General features: G+C 49.3%; 11 protein-coding genes across 11 annotated transcripts; 6 read left to right on the top strand and 5 right to left on the bottom strand.

The window, feature by feature from the left end:
* Positions 1–158: 158 nt before the first annotated feature.
* On the top strand, positions 159–1209 carry BZA70DRAFT_298314 (ribosomal family S4e-domain-containing protein; the record flags this gene model as incomplete). The annotated part of the gene is made up of 3 exons (XM_064914599.1): positions 159–172; positions 247–313; positions 508–1209. The coding sequence occupies 3 exons, from the start codon at positions 159–161 to the stop codon at positions 1207–1209; spliced, it is 783 nt and encodes a 260-aa protein (XP_064770721.1).
* A 190-nt stretch (positions 1210–1399) lies between these two features.
* On the bottom strand, positions 1400–3787 carry BZA70DRAFT_22183 (calcineurin-like phosphoesterase). The gene has a single exon (XM_064910190.1). The coding sequence runs from the start codon at positions 3709–3711 to the stop codon at positions 1831–1833; it is 1881 nt and encodes a 626-aa protein (XP_064770720.1). The 5' UTR covers positions 3712–3787; the 3' UTR covers positions 1400–1830.
* Positions 3788–3978: 191 nt separating this feature from the next.
* BZA70DRAFT_287034 (DnaJ domain-containing protein) lies at positions 3979–5538 on the top strand (the record flags this gene model as incomplete). The annotated part of the gene is made up of 5 exons (XM_064913919.1): positions 3979–4045; positions 4108–4310; positions 4387–4462; positions 4533–4622; positions 4691–5538. The coding sequence occupies 5 exons, from the start codon at positions 3979–3981 to the stop codon at positions 5536–5538; spliced, it is 1284 nt and encodes a 427-aa protein (XP_064770719.1).
* Positions 5539–5840: 302 nt separating this feature from the next.
* Positions 5841–6650, top strand: BZA70DRAFT_234526 (ubiquitin conjugating enzyme Ubc15; the record flags this gene model as incomplete). The annotated part of the gene is made up of 5 exons (XM_064910300.1): positions 5841–5910; positions 6005–6178; positions 6277–6352; positions 6412–6533; positions 6592–6650. 5 exons carry the CDS (start codon positions 5841–5843, stop codon positions 6648–6650), a joined length of 501 nt encoding a protein of 166 aa, XP_064770718.1.
* A 124-nt stretch (positions 6651–6774) lies between these two features.
* BZA70DRAFT_271932 (V-ATPase proteolipid subunit C-like domain-containing protein) lies at positions 6775–8135 on the bottom strand. Its single transcript, XM_064911565.1, has 2 exons — positions 7585–8135; positions 6775–7515 (listed from the first exon to the last, which is right to left on the bottom strand). The coding sequence occupies exons 1-2, from the start codon at positions 7780–7782 to the stop codon at positions 7189–7191; spliced, it is 525 nt and encodes a 174-aa protein (XP_064770717.1). The 5' UTR covers positions 7783–8135; the 3' UTR covers positions 6775–7188.
* A 447-nt stretch (positions 8136–8582) lies between these two features.
* BZA70DRAFT_253515 (putative Rho guanyl nucleotide exchange factor) lies at positions 8583–12279 on the top strand (the record flags this gene model as incomplete). The annotated part of the gene is made up of 4 exons (XM_064910738.1): positions 8583–9170; positions 9366–9551; positions 9618–10544; positions 10611–12279. The coding sequence occupies 4 exons, from the start codon at positions 8583–8585 to the stop codon at positions 12006–12008; spliced, it is 3099 nt and encodes a 1032-aa protein (XP_064770716.1). The 3' UTR covers positions 12009–12279.
* Positions 12280–12782: 503 nt separating this feature from the next.
* BZA70DRAFT_287030 (uncharacterized protein) lies at positions 12783–13844 on the bottom strand (the record flags this gene model as incomplete). Its single annotated transcript, XM_064913918.1, has 1 exon — positions 12783–13844. The coding sequence occupies one exon, from the start codon at positions 13842–13844 to the stop codon at positions 12783–12785; it is 1062 nt and encodes a 353-aa protein (XP_064770715.1).
* A 195-nt stretch (positions 13845–14039) lies between these two features.
* BZA70DRAFT_21835 (uncharacterized protein) lies at positions 14040–15729 on the top strand. The gene is made up of 3 exons (XM_064910189.1): positions 14040–14348; positions 14411–14473; positions 14548–15729. The coding sequence occupies exons 1-3, from the start codon at positions 14178–14180 to the stop codon at positions 15544–15546; spliced, it is 1233 nt and encodes a 410-aa protein (XP_064770714.1). The 5' UTR covers positions 14040–14177; the 3' UTR covers positions 15547–15729.
* Positions 15730–15788: 59 nt separating this feature from the next.
* BZA70DRAFT_271925 (N-terminal C2 in EEIG1 and EHBP1 proteins-domain-containing protein) lies at positions 15789–17152 on the bottom strand. Its single transcript, XM_064911564.1, has 4 exons — positions 16629–17152; positions 16507–16553; positions 16323–16411; positions 15789–16249 (listed from the first exon to the last, which is right to left on the bottom strand). Exons 1-4 carry the CDS (start codon positions 17016–17018, stop codon positions 15912–15914), a joined length of 864 nt encoding a protein of 287 aa, XP_064770713.1. The 5' UTR covers positions 17019–17152; the 3' UTR covers positions 15789–15911.
* Positions 17153–24110, bottom strand: BZA70DRAFT_271921 (uncharacterized protein). Its single transcript, XM_064911563.1, has 14 exons — positions 23874–24110; positions 23434–23808; positions 23149–23374; positions 21117–23087; positions 20523–21054; positions 19994–20465; positions 19615–19936; positions 19364–19554; positions 19129–19299; positions 18975–19053; positions 18238–18904; positions 18043–18167; positions 17906–17976; positions 17153–17842 (listed from the first exon to the last, which is right to left on the bottom strand). The coding sequence occupies exons 1-14, from the start codon at positions 24056–24058 to the stop codon at positions 17218–17220; spliced, it is 6012 nt and encodes a 2003-aa protein (XP_064770712.1). The 5' UTR covers positions 24059–24110; the 3' UTR covers positions 17153–17217.
* Positions 24111–26372, top strand: BZA70DRAFT_271920 (sugar transporter). Its single transcript, XM_064911562.1, has 2 exons — positions 24111–25016; positions 25075–26372. The coding sequence occupies exons 1-2, from the start codon at positions 24318–24320 to the stop codon at positions 26032–26034; spliced, it is 1659 nt and encodes a 552-aa protein (XP_064770711.1). The 5' UTR covers positions 24111–24317; the 3' UTR covers positions 26035–26372.
* The last annotated feature ends 50 nt before the right edge of the window (positions 26373–26422 follow it).

The following is a 26422-nucleotide window of genomic DNA, read 5'->3' as shown; positions in this document are numbered from 1 at the left end:
GGGTTACCTTAAGCGTGACTGCTTTTTTCTGGAGGGCGCAACGCAACGTCGACTAGCAATGGGGACATCGTCCGGGCGCTTCGTTCACGTAGTCTTTCTTGCTCTTCAAGTCTGCACTTCGTATTATTCACCATCAATAATATTCAACAACAGTCAACATGGGCAGAGGACCGTACGTATACATTCTTTGCATTACTATCATTACACAAATTGGAACAGCAATACTGATGCAGATCTCGTCTTTAGTAAGAAACACATGAAGCGTTTGGCCGCGCCTTCGCACTGGCTTTTGGACAAGCTGTCTGGTGTCTACGTAAGTTCACACTTCAACAATATTTGCTTGCTTTGGCTCGAGACTGTTTTGCTTGGAATACGATTTGCGTGACGCAAAACGGAGAAAGTTGCAGGAGAATCAGCGAATTGTGGAAGCGAGAAAAATGAAGAATCGAGCGTCATAAGCATTTTTTTCATTCCGTACTCTGAGACTCACACGATTTCGAACTATAGGCTCCCAGACCTTCCGCTGGTCCCCACAAGTTGCGCGAGTCGCTTCCGCTCATCATCTTCCTGCGAAACCGTTTGAAATACGCTTTGAACGGTCGTGAGGTCAAGGCCATCTTGCACCAGCGTCTCGTCAAGGTCGACGGCAAGGTCCGCACCGACTCCACATACCCTGCTGGATTCATGGATGTCATCTCTCTTGAGAAGACCGGCGAGCACTTCCGTCTCGTTTACGACGTCAAGGGCCGTTTCACTATCCACCGTATCACCGACGAGGAGGCTTCCTACAAGCTTGGCAAGGTCAAGCGTGTTCAGCTCGGAAAGAAGGGAATTCCATACCTTGTTACCCACGACGGCCGTACCATCCGTTACCCCGACCCCGCTATCAAGGTCAACGACACTGTCAAGATTGACATCGAAACTGGCAAGATCCAGTCTTACGTCAAGTTTGACACTGGTGTCTTGGTCGTTGTCACCGGTGGCCGTAACATGGGACGTGTTGGTGTCATCACTCACCGTGAGCGTCACGAGGGTGGATTCGACATTGTCCACATCAAGGATTCGCTTGACAACTCTTTCGCCACCAGATTAGGAAACGTTTTTGTCATCGGTGAGGACAAGCCTTTGATCAGCCTGCCCAAGGGCAAGGGTGTCAAGCTTTCCATTGCTGAGGAGAGAGACAAGCGTCGTGCTCAGGCTTTGAAATAAGTATGTGCGCGGGCTGTGTTGTAACGAATATAAATATCTATAAAGAAAGAAAGAGAATCGGGAAAAAGGTTATTTTCTATTTTTTATGTAGCCACATATGCATGTAATATTTAACTGCTCTTTTTGATTGATTATTGTGCCTACAAGTAGGTATTTGTGTCGTGTAAATGGAAAATGCTAAAAGTTTTTTGACGTTTGTAAGAAGAATGGGCTATCAAGTAGATAGGCTTTCTGTATTGTATCGTTTCCATTAAATGATCAATAGCAATCTAAGAGCTCGCCATAATCCACTACACTAATGTATACCATTCCGCAACACTTGAATGAAAGAAAAGAGAAATCACAAAAAGACAAAATCAAAGACGCTGAAAACATAGAATCGTAAGACAGCACAAATCAAAGAGAAACACCACATTCACACAACCACGCATCAAAAAAGGGACAAAAAAAAATTCATTAAGAAAGAAAAAGGGTGCAAAAAACTAACGAAGACCTCAAATGAGGAAAAAGATGTGAATAAACAGATGAAAAAGTCTAAGAACCCCACAGTACCGATATGAATGATGAAAAAAACAAGTGATGAAAAAACAATATGTAATAAACAAACGGGAGACCAACATGCTACTGGTTGAGGCAGTCAGTGCCCCAGCCACGAACGTAATCCTTGATCATCTCCTTGACGCTCTTTCCACCGTACTCCAAAACCGACCACTCCTCGGTGGGAGTACTGGGATCGATTTCGAGAAGTGCGTTGAGAATGAAAGGCTTCATGAAGTCCAAGAAGATCACGTCGACAGAGTCTGGCTCAGAGCCGTCGGCGGGGTAGTTGTCCTCAGTTGCAATAGCATTCGGCAAGTAGTAGATCGGATAAGGCTTGTGAGGAGTATCGTCGCCGTCCATACCAAAGTCGTCGATGGTGACGTAGCCGGTCGTTTTGAGGTCTTCGTGGGTGAGGTCGTCGGAAGCTGAAGCGGAAATGAACGCGTTCATGACGTTGATATCGAAAGTGTCACCAAGGTTGCTTTGTCGGACAAGCATCGTCCGAGAGATAGGAGTCGTGAGCTCCATGAAGATGTAGTCAAGCGCATTGAGACGGGCAAGAATCTTCTTGGCGATAGGATAAGGGACACTGGGGATGAACTTCCACTTGTTGTCAAAGGGAGATACAATGTATCCGGAATCGATTGTGAAGATACCGGAGTACATGTCGTACCGAAGAGATCCAGAGTTGATGAAGATAAGACGGGGTTGCTCGTTGCGTACTTCGTCCTCGCCGGCAAGATTCATGAGCACGTTCTCCTCGAGAAGAGAGAGTAGACTGTTAGGGCCGGGGTATTTCGCTTTTTCAAGCAGATAGTCTCTTGGCACACAACCAAAGGGGTAGGTGAGATTGAGCTCGACACGATAGTCGTCAATGATCTTTGAAATTTTCTTGCCGAGCGGGGTGCCGAAGGTGCCGTTCTCGCCAATAGTCTTGTTGACGTGGTAGCTGAGCGAGTGTGGGTTGAAATCGAGGTAGCGTCTGTTGTACTTGAGAGGTTTGGCGTAGTCGGGCGAATCCTCGGACGCGCCAGGTTCGATTCCATCGATGCTGACCCAGCCTACAGTCTCCAAAAAGCGGCCGGCCTGGAGGGCGGTTGCGCGGCTGTCGAGGACAGTGAAGTCGCGAACGTGAGAGTGACCGCCAAAGTACTGGATGGGAATGCTCTTGTGCACAGCGCGAATGGCGCGGTGAATAGCCCACATTTCGGGCCAGAAACGGATGGGGAAATGGCCAAAGACAACAAACATGTCGATACCAGGTTCCCGGATGGCGGCCTGGAACCAAGCCTGCTGAACGACCTGTTCGACGTCGGAAACGCGAGAGTTGTCGCAGTTGAGTTTGAAGTCGAAGAGGAAGCCGAAAGACATGATGTTGATGCCCTGGTTCTTTGTAGTAAATCTGTAAGAACGCTGGCCGATGTGCACCCACGAGCCGTTCTGGAGCTGGATCTCAACGTTCGAGGTGAGATAGCGGCCGTCGAAGTGAGGGGCGAGAAGGTCATACGTCTGCTGGGTGACCTCGCACTTGTAGAGCTCGTGATTGCCGATACTCATGAGATCGATAGGCGCCATCATAAGAATTTGTTGACTGACCTCGCCGTTGACGGGGGTCGCGTCAGAAAGGCCGTTGCCGTCGTGCTGGTCGCCATCGTCGACAACGATGAGGTCAACGCCCTTCTCATCGGCTATTTCGCGGGCGTGCTCAATGAATGAGGCATAATCACCCCAGTCAGCAGCAAAGCTAGCTTGCAGAAGATGGCCTGCGAGCCAGCCGTGAGTGTCGGTGGTGGAGATGAAGTTGATCTGGCCCCATTCGATGTCGCGCAGGTCCGGGGTCTTGATAGGCGGGAGAGCGGAGGGCTGGGACTGGCCGAGAACGAGCTCCTCTGGTGAAGCGGAGACGCCAGAGGAGAGAGAGAAAAGAAGAGAAAGAGATAAGGCGGCCGCGGAAAGCAGCATGGTGGCCGGAGGGAATGAGGAGGAGGAGGTGGTGGTGGTGTTCGAGAAGGAGGTGACTGTAAGGAAGAGGTTAGTGATGGCGCAAGTGTGGAGGAGAATTTCTGCTTATCGGGCGCTGTGATGACGAGCACGCGTTTCCAGTGATGAGAAGCACGTGTCTGAAAGAAGCCGCTCGAGGCGTAGAAAGTTTTTTTTTGTGAGTTTCAACAATTTTCTTTCTTTCTTCGATAGCCCAGAATCCGGAATATATTTCTGCAAAACCAAACCATGGCTGCTGTTCTTCCGTCTGCTGCTCCCGATGCTGCGGAGTTTACAACTTTTGGCTCACTAACTGGTATGTTTTCTTGTATCTGTGTTCAATCGCACTTCTCTGGCTTGTTCTGACTCCCTCACCAGCTCTTGTCCCCCGTGCTATCGAGCCTCTTGGCCCCCAGTACCTCTCCCATGCGCGCAGAGTTCTTCGTGGCCGTACCTGGTCTGAGGACGAGCGAATCCAGTCCGAGCTCAATGTGAAGAGCGTTGAGGACGTGGACGGAGATGACGAGGAAGAGGAGGAGGAAGATCCGGCTATGCTGGCTCATGATCCCAAGGAGTGGAAGGTGAGGATTTGTTATACAATGTCTAGTCAGATTCATGACATCAACGAAGGGCGCGTACTAAACTATTTTGATATAGAGCCAAGATCATTATGCTGTTCTCGGTTTGTCCAAGTACCGTTACAGAGCAACCGACGAGCAGATCCGCCGTGCTCGTATGAACTTTCCTTTTCATTTCTACCTCTCTAGATTGGTACCACGTCTAACCATGTTCATTGACTGCAGATCGTAAGAAAGTGTTGAAGCACCATCCTGATAAGAGAGCTCAGGCTGGAAATGCTGAGGACGATGGATTCTTCAAGTGCATCCAGAAAGGTATGTCTTTGTTCCTGATATGAGTTACGATTGATTCACGTTACTGACGTATGGTTATAAATCTACAGCGATGGAAGTTTTGTCTGATCCCGTTCGTCGTCGCCAGTACGACTCTGTTGATGAGGCGGCGAACGTCGCTGCGCCTTCGAAGAAGTCGAAGGGCAACTTCTACAAGCTGTGGGGAGCTGCGTTCGAGGCGGAGGGCCGATTCTCGAAGAAGCAGCCGGTGCCAACGATTGGTGATGAGAACTCGACAAAGCCTGAGGTTGACCACTTTTACAACTTTTTCTACAACTTTGATTCGTGGCGTACGTTTGAGTACCTGGACGAGGACGTTCCGGACGACTCTGACAACCGTGACCACAAGCGTCATATCGAGCGCAAGAACAAGGCTGCGCGCCAGAAGCACAAGACTGAGGATACCGCGAGACTGCGGAAGATGGTTGATGACTGCTTGAGCATCGATCCTCGTATCAAGATGTTCAAGGAGGCTGAGAAGAAGGCCAAGGAGCAACGCAAGTGGGAGCGGGAGGCGGACGCGCGCAAGGCTGCCGAGGAGGCGAAGAAGGCGAAGGAGGAAGCCGAGAAGGCGGCTAAGGAGGCGGAAGAAAAGGCCAAGGAGGATCGTGAGCAGGCAAAGAAGGCGAAGGAGTCTGCGAAGAACGCAAAGAAGAAAAACCGTCGTGTGGTGAAGGGAGCGGTCAAGGACGCAAACTACTTTGTCGAGGGCACCGCGAGCGGTGCTGCTATTGACGCTGCGCTGAGCGACTGTGACGCGATTCTTGAGAAGATCGACGACAGCGCGCTGGCTGAGTTTGTGAAGAAGTTGACTGGGCTCAGCGATGCTGGCGCGATCAAGGCCGTGTTTGGCGAGACGGCCGGCGCGCTCGGCGGCAGCTGGAAGGTTGTTGCATGAATTTAGTAGGATTACTATTATTTATGTTTGTCTACGCTGTTCGTTATAGATAGTTAAATTGTAGAAGAAAAGCAGTTTGTTTTACGATATAATAGCAAGCAGCGGGAGGTGTTGTTTGTAATGTAGAAATTGAAGAGGCTCGCGGAAACCCAACCCTCGACCGCAGGCGGACTTGCCACTGCTGAATCCGCCTGGCCTCAGACAGCGCTCATTGCACCCAGATTCACGCATTTCGGCCCGCCGACAATCAGCACATAAACAAAGACAAATACAGACACCGACACGGCTCACATCAGCAGAACATGGCTTCAAGGGCATCAGAGACCATCCTGCGGAGACAGCTCCGCGAAATCTCCCGAAACGGCATCCCAGGTGAGCAGTTCGCGTACCCCGGTTTCTGCGCCAGTTCTATTCTAACCTCTGCTGCTGCCGCTGCCGCTCTGGCTGCTCGCTGTTTTGGATTTAGGCATCTCAGCTGGCTTGGTTGACGACAATATCTACAACTGGGAGGTCATGCTCATCGGGCCGGACGACACTCTCTACGAGGGTGGGTTCTTTAAGGCGCGTCTGACATTTCCCGAGGACTATCCACTGATGCCGCCCAAGATGAGGTTCGAGACCCCGATGTGGCATCCGAACGGTAAGTTGTTTGTGGTTCTGTTGTGTTTGTTCTTGTTCTCCGGTGCTCTGAGGCAGATTGGAGTGGAGCTGCTTACTGATGACGATCGCGGGTTCTAGTGTACCCTGATGGCAACGTGTGTATCAGTATCTTGCATCCTCCTGGCGAGGACAAGTACGGCTACGAGGACGCTGGGTGAGTTTATGACAATATGTTCTTAACTTACTGTGAAATAATGCTAACATTGAGTGCAGTGAACGATGGCTGCCGGTGCACTCGGTCGAGACGATCCTGCTCAGTGTGATTGCGATGCTCTCCTCACCAAACCCGGACTCGCCTGCTAATATGGACGCTGCTAAGGAGCTTCGTGAGAACTGTGAGTGCTGATGACTGCGTGGAGGTGTGTATACTTAAGGATACTAACGCTCTCTCAGATCCCTCGTTCAAGAAGCGGGTGCGCAAGTTGGCAAGAGACAGTGCAGAGATGCTATAGAGATCACTCTGCTTCTGTTCACGACCTGCCTACGATATCCCCATCCCTCATCCTTGTTTCATTACTCTTTTAATCGTTCTTCTTCTCCTTTGGTCATTCTACTTTCTAATAAGAATCATTCGATATCCGCGGTTTGAAAAGATTCGTATTCACAAACACCCACTCCCACTCTGCCGATAAAAAATACTTGTAAGAAAAACATCATCTCCTTCTTCCACCTAAACCACACATGCAGCACAAATCATAAACTAATAAAAGGCTAGTAATATAAATATACTAAAGGAGTTGAAAAACAAATGTGAATAATAAAAATCGATTCCAAGAATAATAAACCCAAAACTCCTCGTCTTTATGTATATTATATATGGGTGTGTATGCATATATAAACCACTCTCATCTGTCTCTATAACTGTAGTAAAACTTCCTTGTCTTTTGGTTTTTTTAGGACGGAGATAGAAGAATAAAATAGAAAGAAAATAAAAAAAGAGAAAAAATTGTTGTAATGAAAAATTAAGAAATTTGGTCAGAAGCCAACTGCTTAAGCACCGGCGGTGGCCTTGGTGTTGAGGATAAGGGCAACGATAAGGCCGTAGAGACCAAGGACCTCAGCGAAAATGAGAATAAGGACCATTCCGACGAAGATCTTGGGCTGAAGCATGAACATTCTCACTCCCTCGTCGCCAACAATGCCGATGGCGTATCCGGCAGCCAGGGCCGAGAGACCGACCGACAGTCCGGTCGCGAGATGCAAGAAACCGGAGAACAGCGAGTAGTCCTCATCGGGCGACATGTCACCGGCAATCAGGACCGAGACGACAAGACCGTAGACAGCCAAGATACCAGACATAATGACCGGGATAAGACTCTGTGGGAGAAATAAATGAAGTCAGCTCTCTGTACTCTATCGCAACAACACAAAATAGCAACGACGCACTCTCATGATCAACTCGGGCTTGAAGGTACCGACACCGGCAATACCGATACCGCTCTTAGCGGTGCCAATGGCCGAGCCAAGGGCGGAAAGGATGATAGCTGAAGCGCATCTATAGAAAAGCAGCACGTCAGTATGATGTCTGTGTTGTGTATCGTGGTCTTCTCGAGTGATTGAGTGATAGCCCGCGGCCAATTCCATCCCTTCCTGTTTGTCAAATCCGGCGATAAATAACGGTAAACAACAGCAGCAGGATCAAAATAAAAGCACGACCCGATTGTAAAACATCTGATGGGATGGAATTCGCTCGCATTGACGGCTGCTCCTGCACTGGCGCTGCTAGACTCGAAGCACTCGACCGACACACGCGGGGACACTCACCCAGCGAATCCAAAGAAAGGCGCGAACGCCGGGTAGAGCTCGTTCTCCATATCCATTTTATCTGAAGTTTGCGGTCCTGAGGAGCAAAGTAAGCGGGTGGATGGCGGGAAGAAGAAGGCGGTTGCTTGACGGAGAGGGAAAAAAGGGAGGAAGAGAGCGACGGCAGCCAAACCTGCGCCCAGATAGCCAGCCGCGGCCAACCAGGTGCGCACGATAAGCTGCCCCGCCCTAACCCTGTGCACTCACCGCCGGCGCACTTGTGTTTCAGTCACGTGGTCTCGGATCCCCGTGCCCTCTCCTCTCGCGCTCTCGCGACCGAGATCCCCACCACCCGGCCCCGGCTCTGCGAGAACGATCCCGGCAAATCCCTCGACAGCAGCTCTCAGCCCGGTGCTTTTTGGCAGCCGACGACGACAATGGCCCGCCTCGAGGATGCGTCCGACTACTTCCCCTTCCCGGCCCGTCCGGACGCGGCGTCGTCGACCCCCCGTCCCCAGCAGCTCCAGCACCCTCCTCTTTCTTCGGCCTCCGTCGACCCCTCCGTCGACGGCCTACCCAGACAGAAAAGGACCCAGCATCGCGGCCAGGATCCCTCGCGCCAGGCTCTCGAGCCGCGGCGGATGCGTGCGCCCGTCTTGCCTGGCGGATCAAGCACGTTGAACGGCAACAGCCACCCCAGCAATGGCTTCAACTCCACCACATCCTCCTCCACAGCTACCACCACCTCCACCACCTCCACCTCCACCACTACTTCCAACAAAGCACCCAGCACCACACCATCAAACAACTCCGTTGCTCCGCCTCGGGTAGGCAGCATGAACCGTGCTCCCACCGCAAGCTCGACCAAGCAGGTCCCCTCTCTCCCCGTCTCTTCCTACTCCTTCTCCCACCCCCATGCCCCTTCCCACTCCACCATCGTCATGGCCTCCCGTGGCCGCCCGCTCGTCTACCCCGCCATGCTCTCCCGAGTTGCTTATGCCTTCGTCGAACTGCTACAAGCTGGTGACCGCGTCAAGAACTCCTTGACCTACAAGAACGCCTTCTCCGGCGCAGAGGCCGTCGACCTCCTTATGTACATCCTCCAAACCCCTGACCGCACGCTCGCCCTCCTCCTCGGTCGGGCTCTCGACTCCATGAAGCTGTTTCACGATGTCACCTACGCTCACAAGCTTCGAGATCACGCCGACGAAATATACCAGCTCCGTGATGTCGCCGACCTCGACAGCCCGGCCACGCCTGCCCTCGTCGATCTCGAGGAGGACGACGATGAGGACGACGAAGACGAAGAATACGAAGAAGAAGACGATCTCCCCAACGGCCTCAATCGCCCTCGGAGACCCCACCACCGCCAAACCTCCGCTCTCCCTCCCCTTCCTCTTAACACCGCCCCTTCTCCGCAGCAGGCCATTCAATCCGTCACCGCCGGTGTCAACGGCATCTTCATGCTCATGACCGAGTGCTACTCTCCCACTTGCACCCGTTCGCAAGTATGCTACGCCGTGCACTGTCCCAAGCGACTTGAGCAGCAATTCAGAGCAAAGGAACTGCATCCTTCACCCTCCATCGCTGGCTCGTCTGCCACAACCCTTGTCCCGTCCTCCGACTCTTCGTCCCAGAATCCTATCTCCTCCACCACCGGCACCCTCCGCCGCCAGGACTCCTCCTGGTCTCTTAATAACTCTGACGATAACGGTGACGATGACTCGGGAGAAAACAAGCTATGGATGCACACTGTCTCTCAGGAGGTCGCGGATTCCGTCGACGACCGCGAAAAACGACGCCAGGAAATCATCTGTGAAGTCATCTACACCGAGCGAGACTTTGTTAAAGACCTCGAGTACCTCCGTGACTTCTGGATCATCCCCCTTCGCAAATCAAACATCATTCCTGAACACCGACGCGAGAAATTTATCCGTACAGTCTTTTCCAACGTCATGGAGGTCCATGCCGTTAACTCTCGTCTCGCTGATGCCCTCACCAAACGCCAAATGCAGGCTCCTGTTGTCCGCTGTATCGGCGATATCATGCTCGAACACGTTCCTCGCTTTGCCCCTTTCATCAAGTACGGTGCTAACCAGCTTTATGGTAAGCACGAGTTTGAGCGCGAAAAGTCTACAAACTCTCTCTTTGCCAAGTTCGTCGAAGAGACCGAGAGGAAGAAGGAATCACGCAAGCTCGAGCTGAACGGTTACCTGACAAAACCTACTACCCGTCTTGCGCGATACCCGCTCTTGCTTGAGGCCGTCTTGAAGCTCACGCCCGACGAGTCCTCCGACAGGCGCGATCTCGCTGAAGCGATCTCTCTGATCAAGGGCTTCCTCTCGAAAGTCAACGTGGAGACCGGAAAAGCATCCGATCGATATGAGCTTATGCAGCTCTCTCAATCCCTGGTTTTCCCTCCTGGAGAGTATGTGGATCTCAAGTTGACGGATGAGGACCGTCAAATCTTGTTCCAGCAGGTGTTTAAGAAACGATTGACCGACCAGCAAGGTGATGTCACTGCCTACCTTCTCGATCACTGTCTCTTATTTGTCAAAAAGAAGACCGTTAATCGAAGAGAGCAGTCCAAAGTTTTCAGAAAGGTGAGTGATTTAGATTTTTTTTAACAGAGCTCAATTTTCAGAAACTAACATGATCTACCTCTATAGCCAATTCCCTTGGAGCTTTTGGTTGTGTCTCAGTCTGAAGAAGGGTTGGGAAAACGACAGTCATCCTCTTTGATATCGTCTGCCCGAGCTGTGCCATCACGGAACGACAACGGCATCGCTGGAAAGCATCCCCTCACATTCACACATCTTGGTCGTCGTGGCTACGACCTCACGCTTTACGCGCCAGCATCCGTTGTACGAAAGAAATGGGCCGAGTCGATCGAAGCGCAGCAGCAACTCTTGCGGGAGAAGAACGGAATCTACACAAAGACGATTCTGTGTACCGGTTACTTTGACTCTTCCAACCGCGTCAACTGTGCGGTTCCGCTTGACGGAGGACGAAAGATGCTGTATGGCACCGACAACGGAATCTATATGTCTGACACCCGGCCCACACGAGGAGCGTCAGAGATTGCGCGGCCGCGAAAGATGCTTGCAGTTCCCAACATCACACAACTTGACGTGCTTGAAAAGTACTCGATGCTGCTAGCACTGTCGGACAAGAATCTGCTCTACTGGTCGCTTGACACGCTTGAGACAGATGTAACTCACCCTGCGAATGGCAACGGGAACTCCAATGTGTCGGCCATTGCGGCAGCGCGCAAGCCGAAGAAGGTTGCGACCCATATCAACTTTTTCAAATCAGGAGTCTCGCTTGGCCGAGTGCTTGTATGCACGGTGAAGACGAACGCGATGACGACGACTGTGCGTGCGCTGGAGCCCGAGGAGCCACACCCGCGGGGCCGAAAGCAGACTACTTTCAGAAGACTCTTGCAAGGTCAGAGCGAAGGACTGAAGTCTTTCAAGGACTTTTACGTACCGTCGGAAGCGATATCTTTGTCATTTTTGAAGTCGAAGGTGTGCATTGGTTGTGCAAAGGGATTCGAAATTGTGTCGTTGGAGACTTTGGATACACAGTCTTTGCTTGATCCTGCTGATACATCTCTTGACTTCGTGATGAACCGTGAGGGATTGAAGCCGATCGCTATCTACCGATTGAATGGAGATTTCTTGCTGAACTACTCTGATTTCTCATTCTTTGTGAACCGCAACGGTTGGCGGTCACGATCGGATTGGATGATCCACTGGGAAGGTTTGCCGCAGTCGTTTGCGCTTTCGTATCCTTATATTCTGGCGTTTGAGCCCAGCTTTATCGAGATCAGACATGTGGAAAGTGGCGCGCTGGTTCATATTATCACGGGCGAGAACATCAGATTCTTGCACGAAAGCACGAACGAGATCCTGTATGTCTACGAAGACGACCACGGGATAGATGTCGTTGCTTGGCTTGATTTCTGGGGATCAGCGGTTGCGAGACCAGCGGGAGAAGCAGCTGAAGGCGTACAGGGACTAGGAATCAATGGAGCCGTGGTTGGCAGACAGAGGCTTGATGACTGAACGAAGGCTAAGGAGAAAGAATCGAAAGTAATTAAAAAAGGCGACGACAAAAACAGAGTAAACAAGAGGTGATTTATCTTGATAATTTTTTTCTTAATTCTTTTTGGTGTATTCTTTCATTTGATTACTGTATTACTAAAATTACGAGTACGATCTATAATATATATGTTTAATGACCATTATTCATAGTATCAATTGTTGATGTTATGTGACGGAATTGTGGGAGAAAGGCGGAAATGAATTTAAAAACAGTCAAAATCTGAGTTTGGCGGAGTTCATTGGGACGAAAGTAAATAAATCGTCATTTTGTCTTTCTGTCTATCAACGACAAATCAATCACTATCTGATAACAACAACTACAACAACGACAACAGAAACTGCATATATAAAGAAAAAAATATGCCAGAATTACTGGAGTCGCCTATTTTGAGCGAGACAGAGACTACGGCAACAACTACAACAAGCACGTCCGACGACAACGACGGTCTCGCTGCAGAGGCATCCGAGCTAGAAGCCATCCTCGACCAACTGTCACAGGTCGCACCCACAGATCATAGAGAGTGGGAAAGGCTTTCTGCTACGGCGATTGAGATACTCGAAAGCTGGAAGAGCGAATGGGTCGAGCTTGAAAAGGAGCGAAAGAGAGGGCTGAAGTTTGCCGGACGATCTGCAAAGCCGAATGGCGACGGAAGCTAGACTTTGTATTGGCATTCATTTCTACATCGATTACGATAATTATCATTAGATTTATTTGGTGATAATGAGTACAAAGGACTACCGGCTCGTTGCAACTTTCCAGAGATTCTCGACCTTCACTTTGTCAATCGCCGCCTTGAATGTCGACGTGACCGCTGAGCGATTACTACTCTTATCCTGCGCGCTTGTCGATGACGTGATGGAAGACGAAGAGGCGGACAGAGACCGGATATGATAGCTAGCTGCTGCGGTCAGCACATTCAGCTTCAGTTTCTGTGCTACTTTACTGCCAGCGCTACTATCGGGGGATATTGCGATAGTGTTGTTTCTGCACTCAGACGTGCGTTCGCTTATGATTCTATCGAGCCGGGATTGTTGCCGTTCGGTCGTTAAAGCAGTGTTTGCTGTTGAATGAGGATTGAAGATGTCGACATAGTAGCCGTTGTCTGTCAGTTTGGCGAATTCTTCTTCCTCGTCCTCTTCGTCTACTCCATCCTTCTGCTCGTCTTTGTTCCCGTCATGGTCTCGGCATTCAAACAGTGTGAAGTCGGCTGGCAGGAGACTTGATTCGAGAGAGTGATCAATAATGCCTTTGAGAGCTTGTTTGAGACCGTCGCCGCTGGACGAGCGTTTTGAGTTCCGGTCGTGTGAAGGACTCGAGTCATTGACCTCGTTTGATGTTGAACCTACGCTCTGGCTTGAGCCAGGCCGACGCCGGCGAGTGCTCTGCTTGCTGTGGCGTTTGCCCTTACGAGGACTGTGACTGTGGTGGCTATGGTAATCGTACGACAACCCAAATGACGCGGGAGATGGCGGATCAAGGCTAGATTCTCGCGGAGGAGGCATGTCGAACTCTACCTTCTTCGGTCTGGTCGGTGTTGGAAACAGCAGCGGTGGTGCTATCGACACCACGTCATAGCTGCCCTCTTTCCTCTGCAGCGGCGATGGAGGTGGAGGACTGAGACTGAGACGCGAACGCAGAGGAGGAACGGGAGGAAGCGGAGGGGGTGAATGCGACGGAGATAGTGAAACGACGGTGGACGCGAGCGAGAAGCGGTCTGGGACCCATTTCGTTCGCTCGCCGACCTCGGAGTCAGTCCAGTGACCGTGTCTTCTGTTTGGCGGAAGTGAATGAGCCATCTGTTTGAGGAAGAGAAGAAGGCAGAAGCGTAGGCGAAGCAGATATGTTTGCAGACGTAATCTCTATTCTATAATATCCGTCCTGGTTTGCGGCCGGACCACTATATAATTTATTACATAATCTCAATGTAATCAATATTGAGGGGTTTGTGTCTTAACGCGTTGCGCGGCTCCTTTTGTTTTGGTGCGCATTCCTTTGTCGGGCCTCCATTCTCCTTCTCCACACAGCCTTCTTCTCTCTTTTGTCCAGCTTCCTGTCCTTTGTTGTTGTGCTCTTGTCTTTCTCATCTCCATCATAGTTCTTGTCTTCTATCAAATACCGTCGTTTTTAGAATGTCGCTCGCTCCCTTGCCTCGACGCGCTCTGGCAGACATCTCCTCAAACATCGCCTCGTCGCCTTCCAAATCGCCTACAAAGCGCGTCATTGTTCGCGCCGACGAAGTCACAGTAGCGGACGAGGAGGACTCCGCCGATGTTTCTGCATTGAAGAGCAGTCCTCAACGCGTACGTACATCTAATTTGTTTTTTTTCTATCCGTTGTTTCTGTTGTTGACACTCGCGTTTAGGAGACCGTTGTCGCGACTACGCGCGCGTCTCCCGCCGCTGTTGTGAAGCCCAATTGCCTTCAGGTAAGCTTAAATTTTCTTCTCTTTTATTCAAAATATTGGTCTTAGTATTGCGGTACCTAACTTTGTCACTTTAGCACGCGAACCGGCTTAGACTGCGCCTTCGCCTCGCGTATTACAAGGTCAAGCACCATCAGATCTCCACCCCTCTCAGCGATCTCTGCGTCCTCGAGGCCGCACCTCAGATCACATCTATGCGCACGCTGTCTGCTGATAGTGGGTCTGTTGGACAGTCATGCGTGCAGAAATACTATAACTACAAGGCCTGGAACCATGCCTCCTCCAGCAGTGGTAGTCACAACAACAAGAACAACAACTCTCGAAGGGCATCCTCACACAATATCAACAAATCTCGCTCTCATGCCAGTGCATCTGGTGACGCTTACAGCAACTTTCGCACCTCTTCTTATACCTCCCAAGCTTCTCTCCACAGCCACGTCTCCGACAGCGTCAACCATCCTTCTCTCCCTACCTTTGGTTCCGCCTCTCGCTCTTACTCATACAGCGCCCCTCCTCCTCCCCCTCTAGCACGACCACCACCCATCTCAGCCGCTACCGCAAAACTTCAAAGCTACCCTGCGGTTCTCTCAGAATCTGCCAAGAAGCTCGCTGCTCAGGGCGACTTCCGTCCTCATCTACCGCGCAAACGTGCCAGCGGAACTTTCATCCATTATGACGCGACCGACGACAAACGCGCAGGCCGGGGGAAAAAGCGCATGGCCAAGCGGAAGGCCAGCGAGCCTACCATTTCGTTTTCTCGTGACACCATGAAGCGCACTCGCGCGTCGACTGTCGGTGACGCGACCAACGCGCGTCCTCCTACCGCTGGCACATTCAAGTCAACTTCGCTCATAGTCACTCCCGCCAAGAAGCGCTACAGTCTGCCTGTGTCTGGCGCGGTGGGAAAGCTTGCAGAGGCAGCTTCTCTTGCTGCGGCAGCTAGTGTAAACGCGACCACAACGTCTCACGGCCAGTTCAGCAGCCCGCTGAAGAGCAACATTCCCAGCTCGTCGATCAAGGGAACCCCTGGTCAGCTCGGTGCCGCGCGCAGTCTGCTTGATCTGGGATTATTTTGAACGGGGACTAAATGAGCTCTACCATATTCAGCGATTTTTCATCATATTCTTTTAGTGTTTTTATTTGTGTCAGTCAGTACCGCAGCATTTGTGATCATGTTATTTTCCTATCTTTTTCAACTGTATCGATCCCTCCACACAGTGTATGTATTGTATTTTTGATTTGTAGGATATATTTTTGATTGGTATCGAGACAAACTTGTCCGTAGTACGCCCGTAATCTCAATTTCTACTATGATATTACTACTACTACCTTGACCTCCAACTAGCATCTCCCTCTATTAGCTTATAGAATATCGTATCGTATAGTACATATCTGTTATACAATGCCATCGTTCGTCCCACATTCCCGCATGTATACTCGTTCACTGCGTCCAACCAACCTCCGGAATCACCCAACTTCGCAGATCATCTCTCACCGCCCATCCCATAATTTCTCCATTGTGTTTCTTGGGGTCCACTCCCGCACCGGGAACTGTTCCATTGATATCATCAGTGGCCACAGTACTGCCCTTAGCAACAAGCTCGCTGTTCATATCCTTTGCCCATCCGTCGCCGCCAGCAAAAATGTCTTCGATAGCCTCCTCGGCTGGGAGTTCTCCTTCCTGGCGTTGCCATGATGCCATCAGTGTTTTCCGGTATAAACTTGGGAGCGACGACTCTGCCAACGGGGTATTCAGCGCAGATGCCATCGAGGGTACATCTGTATATCGCGTATAATGTTAGTAAATTCACATAACATCAATCTGATTATACAAACAAACAACAAAACTTACGGAGAGTGTCGGCTATTATCGACTGATTGTTATGTTCGATCATCACTCCGGTGATTCCTCCAAAAACTTGGCCAGACGACAGGGGCGGACTACATCCAAAAGTAATGTCAGAGTCAAATTCCAGTGTCATCGCTTTTATCAAACTGGTAGGAATTATGAGACAATAGAAACAGATATTACTCACGTTGCGAAGTTCTCATCACCTGAGAGCTGCCGAAGCTCCAATGTTATCTGCTCATAGAGAAAAAAGAGAACAGGGTCAGCAACCGCCTGCTCTCTATCATCTTTCAAACATAATTCACATACCTTCAGCGTCGAATTCACCTTACTGTCCTGCAGCAAATACCTTCTTGCGGTCGCCTCCTCCTTCGCATACTCCGCCAGATTCAACCGCAGGTTCCCCAACACCACCTTCTCCGTTACATGCTCATTCACGACCTCAAACATGATATACCGCTCCTCCAACATACCATCTCGGTCGATCGTCATCCGTACCTTCTCGACCTCGTGTGCGTAGTTCCACGCCGCCTTGTGCTCTTTGATCGGCGACCTCGGCGTCCGGCCCCGCGTATCCGACGACTTGATATTCCACCGCACATACACCGTCCCGCTCGCAAGTGGAATATTACTCAAGTCATGTATCGTCAGTTTCAGCCAAAACTTTGGCCTCCGAGCTCTTGGCCTCAGTCGATTCATTATCGTGCGTGATGTGGAGCAATAACGTAGCTCATCATCGTTGTTCCGCAAGTTCCAATCCGGATAATATAATAATAACGGTCACGTGCGCTCCGGGGTTTCCATCTCCCGTCGGACTCTCGTAATCTCCGACCCCGACGAAAGCCCAGATGATTTCTACATATTCACTGTCTATTCAAAAGCTAACCACCTTTACTACCTACCACATCGCAACCCAGCCAATATACATCGCAGACAGATTTTTCACGTCAGTAGCCTGCTTCAGCAATCCATCGACCTGCGCATCAATACTCAGAGGGAACGAATCATCAGCCGTGCTCCCTCGAAACCGCTTCTTCATTCTCTCCAATGCTTCTTCAGGCGTAGACGGCGCCAGGTTTCTGCTCGACAATGCCCTGGACGACGACTTCTTGCGCGATGACCACTCTACCAACGGATCATGGATGAACGTCTCCAAAAATGGCAGCAGAACTTCCTCGTTCTCTCTCAGGATCTTCAGCGTTATCTCGCAGCACTTCCGAAACGGCCCGTCGTAGCCATACGGCCCAAGCGCGTCAACAATATTCTGCGTCAATCGGAATGGCACACACTCTGGAACCTCCAGATCCAATCCTTTCTCGAAAAGACAGCTGAAGTCTACATGCAGTGCTCGCCCGGTATCCTCATGGCAAAGTATATTATCGCAGTGCCGGTCTCCGAGTCCGAGAATATAGCCCACTATCGACATCACCGCCGTCGTACGCGCAAATGCTGTCCGCGCATCGAACCACGATGTCGGTACTGGATAGTTCTCAATAAACCATTCGTAGAGGACGGGAGGAAACCTATGATTTTTATCTCCGGTCAGACTGACTCCTAAGATAAATGATATATCGGATTTTACTCACATTGGAAGAATCTTATCCACAAACGTCTTCTCACGATTCGGTTCCGCCAGCATATCTCGAAGCTTGCCATGCTAAAAATGCAACACGTTAGCAAATACGGCACAGGAGACCCATCACTCGCTATCTTGAATAATTACGTTTATCTTGATCTTCTTGGACTCGTATCCTCGTCTGATGATGTCGCGCAAAGTCCTTGTGTTCTCCACCCATTCAATGATACCTGAATCGGGTCGAAGTACAGTCACCGCATAAGTCATGATTCCTATAGTAAAAAGATGTCAGCTCCTTATCTCATAATCTCAGTCAGAACTCCAAACATCTCATAAACCTACCCAATCCTCTCTTACTGGACTCAATATCCTTAGCCAGAAGCATGTTGATCATATTATTGAACTCCATCAACCGCGCGTCTTTCCGCAAATCATCCATCGGTTTACAGAGAAGATAATACTGACGTCCATCGCTACCAACCATCTTCACCTTCTTTGGCATTTGCAGCGAGCTCATGACTTCGACTTCGGGGCTGATATCCGCAATGGTGACCTTGTGCGCAAATGCTACATGCTCGTCGTCTGGCACGCACCGAAACTTACTCGGCCACGTAATTGTCATATTGGCTTGTACAGGAACAATCAGCTCAGACGGAAGCAGCTTTGCAAAATCCACACCGCCTATGGCATTGATATCCAACTTTCTCGGTTCCTGCTTTGACGGCTTCTCGTGACAAAGAACATTCATCGTATCCATCAGTCTCGCGGCTGCTACTAAGCTTCTCGATAGCTCGGGTGATTTCTTGTCACATGCTACTCTGAGCTCTCTAGATATTGCGGCCCCTCGTTCAATTCGATGGTTTCCAGACTTCTCCAGAGTCAGAATCTGCCACCACGACTGTGAGGGATAAGTAACTCCAATCTCGATCAGCGTTTTTGCTAATATACTCAACGCCGAAGAGTCAACAGTACGAATTCTGGAAAGGATTTGCGACAAGACAGGGAAGAACTAATACTCGAGAAAGAAATAATCAGCCTCGTCGAATATTTGTGAAACTCGTATGCATTCAATTACTCACCACATATCTCGGCAGGACAGAGAAAACTTCCTGAACAGCACTAGTCATCACCTTCAATGTCTTTGCGTTATCCAAAACACTATCATAGAGCAGCCAGTCAGCTTCATTTCGCGCATGTTGTAGCCAAAAGTAGAATTCACACGATGCGCAGTACCTTCTTCTATCACGAGTCTGAGACTCATCTCCTCTTCGTCTTGCTTCTTCATCCGCAAAGTCGAGCCAAAGAGTAAGCAACTTTGGAAGTGTCTGGTAGACATACTTCACCCCAAACTTCAGCGCTTTGCAGTATGATCTGCATGCGAGTCGGTGGTAATGCCCACTTGTACTAGATTTTTATCGCCGGTTAGCGGCCAAGTATTTGAGCTCGAAATATAACATCTTAGACTTACTACTGAGCAGATTGCTGCTTCGGATCCCGAACCTTCTGGTTATCCAGAATCTTGATACAATATCTTCCATGGTGATAATGTCCACTCTCAAGCGTAGAGCACTCCGCAATAACCATCTTGTACTTGTATAGAACCACTGACCAATTTCCTTGGTTTGATCTGTCAAACCATTTGGCATATCGAAGCAACGCCTATAATATTCCAGAGTTAGTACCGTCACAAAGCAGCCAATAACTTTATATGCACAGTACCTTAGCTCTCACAACACTGTTTGTTCCGCTTGTGGATATGACGGTTAGGCCATCGGCTAATGAAGAGCTAGCCGTGTTCGTTTCCGACATCTCAGCAGGAGTAGTTCTGGGCTGTAGTACGCCCTCCAGTTTACTTAAAGCTTGCCGTTGTTCACCCTTGTTCCACTGCAACTGTGCGTGTTCGATCAAAGCTAACGGCGAGTCGAAGTCGCTACAAGCACGGAGTACATATGAGTACGCTTCGTCAAACTTTTGGGCCTTTCTCGCCATTTTCGCCTTCTCAAGCAGGATCGCAAGAGCTTCATCCTTAGGAAACGACTCTCTAGTTTTCTTATCAGCACTGCTAAATCAACTAAGATAAACCACTCACTCAACTTACCTGACTAAGTTTGAGATCGTCTGCCGAAGCGTCAGAAGGTATCGTTTTTCTCTGTATGATCCCACAAAATTGTTTTGGCGAAACGACATATGCGACGTCAGAGCAGAGTAATCTTTCTGTGAATTTATTGACCACAATAGGATCTTCTCCATGTCTGATAGAACGTGTAGCTTGAACAGAAACTCGTGGCTTTGTTTCGGAGCTGGAACCCCGGATAGCGCAATCTCACTAGCTATATTGGTTCGGCACTGAGACAGCACTTTGTACAGCCCGATCAAATCTCCCTCTTGAACGCATAGAAGAGCCTTACCAACACTGCAGTCAAACGAATTTGAACGACTCTTGCCCACCCATTTTTGAAGAGCAGCCCAGTTTGAGCTCATCCACGACGCCTCGACGCCCAGATCAGCGCCATACGCAGTCTGGTCCTCCAGATCCTGTACGCAAGATTCCAGTCTTCCAAGAAGAGCGCCTGATTGCAACGTTAGCAAGCCGTAAAATGGATCATCTGATATACAAATGTCCTTACCATTGTTATTCAATTCTCTTAGACATTTGAGAAGACCTAAATTCATCTCTACCTTGGCCGTAGGCTGGGTCTGGAGCCCAACCTCATAACAGTCGAGCGCCAAATGCCACTGACCGGTAGACTCATGCTCCAACAGCTGCTGGTCAAGGTCAGAAGAAGACAAAAGCAGCGCAGATATACCCTGCACGGCATCGGCATCGTCAAGTCGAGAATAGATATGCTGTAGCTTTCGGTATATGGGGTCTATATCCTCCCCTGTCCGCTTCTTCTCTCGCAGCGCTTGCTCGTAGTAGAATAGCGCACGAGCGTACGAATGAGAATCCAGAGCTCGGGTAGCAACCGTATCGACTTGAATGCATCTGTACATATTCTCGATTTTCTTTGTAAATTCGTCTTCGCCGAGAACGATATCAGGCGCGACGATGGTCGTTGACCGTTTGCTCCTCGACAGTTCTTCGCCGGAGACTTGCGTATTCAATCGTCGTCGAGCTCGTAGCCAACGACTACAATAGTCCAGTATGGAGAAGACGGTCTGCAAATCAGATATTAGTCCTCAGATCTCTCCGAAAGCAAACTAGAGCATTAGAATAGTACCTGATAGGAAAGGCGGATGTCCTCTTTGATGGCATAATTTTCTCCTGGTTCTGCGGCCAGAACAACAAAAAGTTCGTTTTGAATAGCCCCAGCTTCTGCCTCGCTTCCGTTACACAACAAGAACTGGTATGCGAAAGGTAAAAGAAACTCAGCAATTCGAATGTCCTGATGATGAATGATCTTCGAAAAAATATAGAACATGTTTTCAGTGTTTGTGATCCTATCCTGATTGAGAGCTCTCCAGAGTATGGCTGCTTGGCTGAGAATACTGTGGGCAAAATTTTGTACCCAGTCTCTGTGGTTAGTTGCAGATCGAAACAACGGAAACCCCGACAGATCAGCGTCGGCATCGAGTCCATGGCGATTACCCAGCTCATATCTAGAAGACAGAAACGGAGTGAGGGTGACCTTTGCGGCTTCACTAAATTTGGACCAGGTTTGAGATTGTAGACCTAGTCTCTTTGACGAATGTAAGGCTTTCGCATCGAAACTGCAAATTTTGAGGAGCTGCTGCATAGCAAACGCAAGAAACAGCTGTGACTTGGTATCGGTCGAGGACTGAAAGGCAGGTACCAGAAACTTTTCAAGCAACAGGGAAATCAGTTTTATAGATTCCGACTCCCGATCAAAATTGTGGACGAATACTACGTCCTGCGGGAGATCTGAAATGGATATCCTCGTACTTCCGACGCTCCCAACCAGGCCAATACATTCCACAGCCACTGTCGCAATCCGGGGATACTTTCCCGAGAATCTATGACACACCCCGGTCAGATCATGAATAACAGTAGATATGACCTCAGAAAATAAATCAGGAGACAGCGTCTGTAGTGGCGACTCTTTTCGTAACAAGGTCGATCTCAGCTCGAGTAGGGCTTCGTGTACTACCGCGAGATTTTCATGCTGACAACGACTAGATAAATCTCTTAATACCGTGGCCGAGTCTGAACACGGCAAGAGTAGTTCCGAAAACTGTCGGAGAATGGGCCGCAGCTGTTGACTCACGTATATCGAAACCGGAAGCTCTGTGACGCGCATCTTCCGAAGGCGACTTCGATACGTGCCCAAAATGTACTCCAAAAGCTTGACAGCACATTTTTTAGCTCGCTCCGTGAAATCGTTCCAATTGTTGAACATGACCGACAAAGTGAGCACTAGTAGCTTCTCACCCTCATCTTGATGAAAGTACTTGAGCATATTCATCCATGCACTTATCACAACATCCTGTAGATTCTCATCACTTATCGTAGCTTGGAGACTAGAGCAGATCTGAGGCTTTGCAGTAACCGCATGATGCCCAGCAAGCCTTATGACGGCCGCCATTCCTCTTAGATATCGTCTTTTGTCCGGCCAGTATGGCCTCTTATATAATATGTCCGATAAATGACAGATTATACCAAGAATGTTCTTGCTGATGAAGCTATCCAAGTTCGAGTTATCGCTCGAACTGGAGATGGACTGCGCATCGGCATCAGCCAGCATCCTTACGATCCTAAAAGCAGGAACGTTCTCTGCCGGTTTCGAGTCGTCGCTGTCGGAGTACATTTTCAGGACTTCCACCGCTATGATAAGAGAGTTGACCTGCACGAACTTGGTATAGTTCAGCTTTGCTAGTTTCTTCGAAAAGTCAGCCAGATGAGCCCGGAATTCCGTCAGAGGGTCTTTGGAAGTCTGACTAAAAAGCGTGGCCAAAATCAAATGAAGATTTGAAAAGCACAGCTCTGAAGTTGGCATTTGCATGATTTGTGCAATCTCAGTCACATCTGCCTTGCGACGTTCTAGTACCAGATAGGGAAGGATGTACTCCTGTGCCATTTCCGCTAGCTCTTTCAATGAAACACCAAGAAGAGAGCACAAGATGTGCGCCTTTGCTTGTCTGAAGGGCCTGAATACAAAACCACTTATGGTCTCCATAAACGGAATCAGCAACTGGAGCGGCGTCACGTTACGCGCATATGCGACTGACTTGAGCTATGATGAGCAAAACGGTTAGTGTCGTAGAGGACTAAAATCTGCTGACATGTAAACACACCTCATGGTAGGCCAGAGCGCAATAAAACTCATTGTCTGATATGAGAAAGCTGACAAGCTTGATTAGAGCAACATTCAGATCTTCTCCCTCGGAGATTTTTGCAATTTCAGCCCACGCCAAAACGTATGACTCTGTCAGTTGAGACGAATTTCCATCCGGAAAGCTCAAAAGATTGAATATATGGCGACTGGACTCAATGTCGAATATGAATAATGGGACGATCCGGCTACAGAATCTTGGTTAGTGAGGGTAACTTGAAGATGCTAATATCTTAGATCAACTTACCTAGCAATCAGCCTGTGCTCTCTGGTACCAGCTTTGATTTTCGACTCGATCCATGTATACACCGCGTCAAGAGAGTAATTACCGCGAACAGGTGGAGGTCGATAGTGGTACAGATAGCGACGAACGATTCTCAGTAGTGCGATCGCAGTCTCATCCGATTTGTCGTCGAGGCCGAGCAGGATCCCAATTACTTCGTAAAACTCCAGCCAAGTCTCCGTTCTCCCAAAGCCTGATCCAATATTCTGACAGTCGCATATCGGACAGTGGAACTCAGTAAATCTTTTAAGTTCGTGACTTCGCATACAAGGTATGAAGCCTAGCGACTGCAGCACTTCTAAGTGCTCTTGACGATCTGCGATTGCCGCCGTCTGTGCTCTATAAGCCGAAGTGACACAGTTAGTTCAACAACTCTTAAGTAAGAATAAAACGACAAAGAATACCTCAGGTGGACTTTCAACTTCTCGCAGCTTGATACAAACGAGCCACGCTCATCGAAGCAGTATGGAAGAGCAGATTTCAGATCCTCGACAGCTCTGGTGCGGCTATTTGGTTTGACCAAAAAAGCATTTGAGTATGTCCGTTTCCGACTACTATCTGACAAACTTCCTTCCCCGTCCTCAGTCATTACTGATTTCCAGACAAACCTCTTCCTGTATGCCGGGGCCGGGCTCGCAGCTCTTCCTACCTCGCGTCAAACGCGCCTGTTGTGTGAACGCGAAATTAAGTTCATAGCACGTGACCAGTGTTTACTTCTCGTTTGACTTTTTCTTCCAGCCCATCTTACACCTGACGGTTACCTCACCACTCTTCCCAAGCTTGCTCTTCTCGCAACAGCACTAACTAGCAACTTTCACTGTACCACGAATAGTTCAAATGCAATAAGAATGGATCCTATTATTGAAGAAGAAAAGGCTTCAATGAGTAGAGTTTCCGAACGCCAGCTGCTTCGGAAGGAAGCCGATGCTGAGCCTGGCGGGTTTAGAGGCCTGTTGAAGTCGCCCAACATACTGGCATTCTCTTTGATCGCGAGTATTGGCGGTTTTCTTTTCGGCTACGATCAAGGTGTGATTTCAGGAATTTTGGTGATGTCTACTTTCAAGAAAGCCTTCCCTCGTATCGGAGGTGATGGCGATCTCCAAGGCTGGGCCGTTTCGATCATGCAGATCGGAGCTTTCTTGGGTGCTTTGCTTAACAGCCCGCTTGCGGATCGCTTGTCCCGTAAGTACAGCATTGCGCTGGCCAATGTCTCCTATTTTGTGGGAGCGTGTTTGCAGGCTAGCGCTATGAATGTGACGATGATGTTTGTCGGTCGTCTGATCAGCGGCTTCGGCGTCGGTCAGCTTAGCATGGTTGTTCCTTTGTATATCAGCGAGATAGCCCCCTCAAACATTCGAGGGTCAGCTGTCAGTCTTCAACAGCTTGCTATAGCTAGCGGAATTATGGTTGCCTTTTGGCTTGACTTTGGCACCCAGTATATTGGGGGGCTTGGTGATGGGCAGAAGTCGATTGCATGGCGCCTTCCCTTGGCAGTTCGCGCCCTTCCCTCGCTCGTTCTACTTTTGTCATCCATTTTCGTTCTTCCGGTGAGTATATATTGGAAAGTCATCTTATGAACCGAACGCTTACAATCCTTCTTGACAGTTTTCTCCACGCTGGCTAATGAAGGTCGGCCAGGAGGAGCAGGCGTTCTATGTACTAGGAAAGCTGCGTCGGCTGCCCCAAAGCGATCGTCGGGTCAAAAATGAGATGCTTCAAATCAAAGCTGGAGCGATGCTTGAGGATCTCACGATGAAGGAGAAATTCCCTGATGCCAAGACTGATAACCAGCGCGCGATCCGGCTGTATAAGGAGCTTCTCACCCAACGTCATCTTTCAAAGCGTCTATTTGTTGCCTGCTTTATGCAGGTACTCCAGCAATTGAGTGGAATTAACGCTGTGATATACTACGCACCTAAGATGTTTCAGGCTATCGGTTTGAAAGGAGCGTCGGTTTCTCTTTTGGCTACCGGCGTCATTGGAATCATCAATGTTCTGGCAACAATTCCGGCGATTGCAGTGGTCGACAGATACGGCCGACGCACTGTTTTGATGCTTGGTGCAGCAGCTATGACCATTTCTCACGTTGTGATTGCCAGCTTGTACGCTGCCTTTGAGAAAACGTGGGACAGATACCCTGGAGCCGGATGGACCGCGGCAGTGTTTCTGTGGCTGTTTGTGTTCAACTTTGCTTATTCTGTTGGCTGTATTAGCTGGATATACCCGTCTGAGATTTTCCCTCTAGGAGTGCGAGCTCAAGCCCTTGGAATCTCAGTTGGAGTTAACTGGATCTCTAACTTCCTAATCGGCTTGCTGACACCTCTTATGTTGCGCTATCTGAAATACGGCACCTTTTACCTCTTTGGAAGCTGTACTGTTACACTGTTTATCTGGGCCCGTCTGTGCTTACCTGAAACTAGAGGAGTAGCCATGGAAGATATGGACAAACTGTGGGGCGGGGCTGAAAGTCAGGAAACAGCGGAGAGAATGAGCCGTATCTATCAGAAGTTGGGTATCAATCCAGATAACCAAGAGGATGAAGAAATGGAGGAGGTCGAGTTTTAAGTGGCACTGTCGGAGGGTTTTTTTTTTTGTATCATTACTTGTAAAGGTCTGGCTAGAGATGTTCGACTCTAGGGTATGTTGGTAACTGTGCAATTAATAACAAATTGTATTCACTGTGTGAATAAGAAGAAGGAGACAATATCAGCTCAGATATCGCTCGTTGTAGATCCAAGCGGTCAAGCGCCCAAACCCTAGCTATCTATGGCTTAAGTGCCACATAAGTGTTGCATTTAATAATATATATGGGTTAGGGTCCGATTGGCCTACTGCTACTTATTACTTGCTTCCTAAAGCTGCTTGTTCGAAACCATTCTCCCGCTGTACAAAGTTGATTTGGATTCTTTCAGCAGCCTCAGACCTTTGATAAGACTGTTGTTAGCATTTATTG

This window comes from Myxozyma melibiosi (assembly GCF_037950935.1).
Source record: "Myxozyma melibiosi strain Phaff 52-87 chromosome Unknown BZA70scaffold_1, whole genome shotgun sequence".
In the NCBI taxonomy this organism is placed as follows: Eukaryota; Fungi; Ascomycota; class Lipomycetes; order Lipomycetales; family Lipomycetaceae; genus Myxozyma; species Myxozyma melibiosi.
Note: the sequence above shows the minus strand (reverse complement) of the source record. Positions and strands in the feature narration are given on the sequence as shown.